The following is a 235-nucleotide window of genomic DNA, read 5'->3' on the forward strand; positions in this document are numbered from 1 at the left end:
CCAGCGCTCCCCGCACAGGTCGTATAAAACATAGAAAAGGGGGGTGGGAGAACAAGGCTGTGGGTGAAGCGGGGGGACGGTGCTGCGGAGACCCCGGCCGGGGTGCGGGGAGCTGCCGGGGGTCTCACGGCACCGCTGGCCTCAGAACTTGCGCTTTCTCCGGCAGCAGCCTTGGGTTTGCTGCTGGCTGCCCGAGCCAAGAGCCGCGTGCGGCTCCAAGCCCCCCGCCCAGTCC

The 235-nt window shown here is 68.9% G+C and overlaps 1 protein-coding gene across 1 annotated transcript in view; it reads right to left on the reverse strand.

The window, feature by feature from the left end:
* Positions 1–141: 141 nt before the first annotated feature.
* UIMC1 (ubiquitin interaction motif containing 1) overlaps positions 142–235 on the reverse strand; it is a 35,231-nt gene continuing 35,137 nt past the window's right edge. The window contains exon 13 of the mRNA XM_029087001.1: positions 142–213. Coding sequence (XP_028942834.1) covers positions 142–213 — 72 coding nt within the window. The remainder of the gene's footprint in view (positions 214–235) is intronic.

This window comes from Antrostomus carolinensis, unplaced genomic scaffold (assembly GCF_000700745.2).
Source record: "Antrostomus carolinensis isolate BGI_N321 unplaced genomic scaffold, ASM70074v2 scaffold42749, whole genome shotgun sequence".
In the NCBI taxonomy this organism is placed as follows: Eukaryota; Metazoa; Chordata; class Aves; order Caprimulgiformes; family Caprimulgidae; genus Antrostomus; species Antrostomus carolinensis.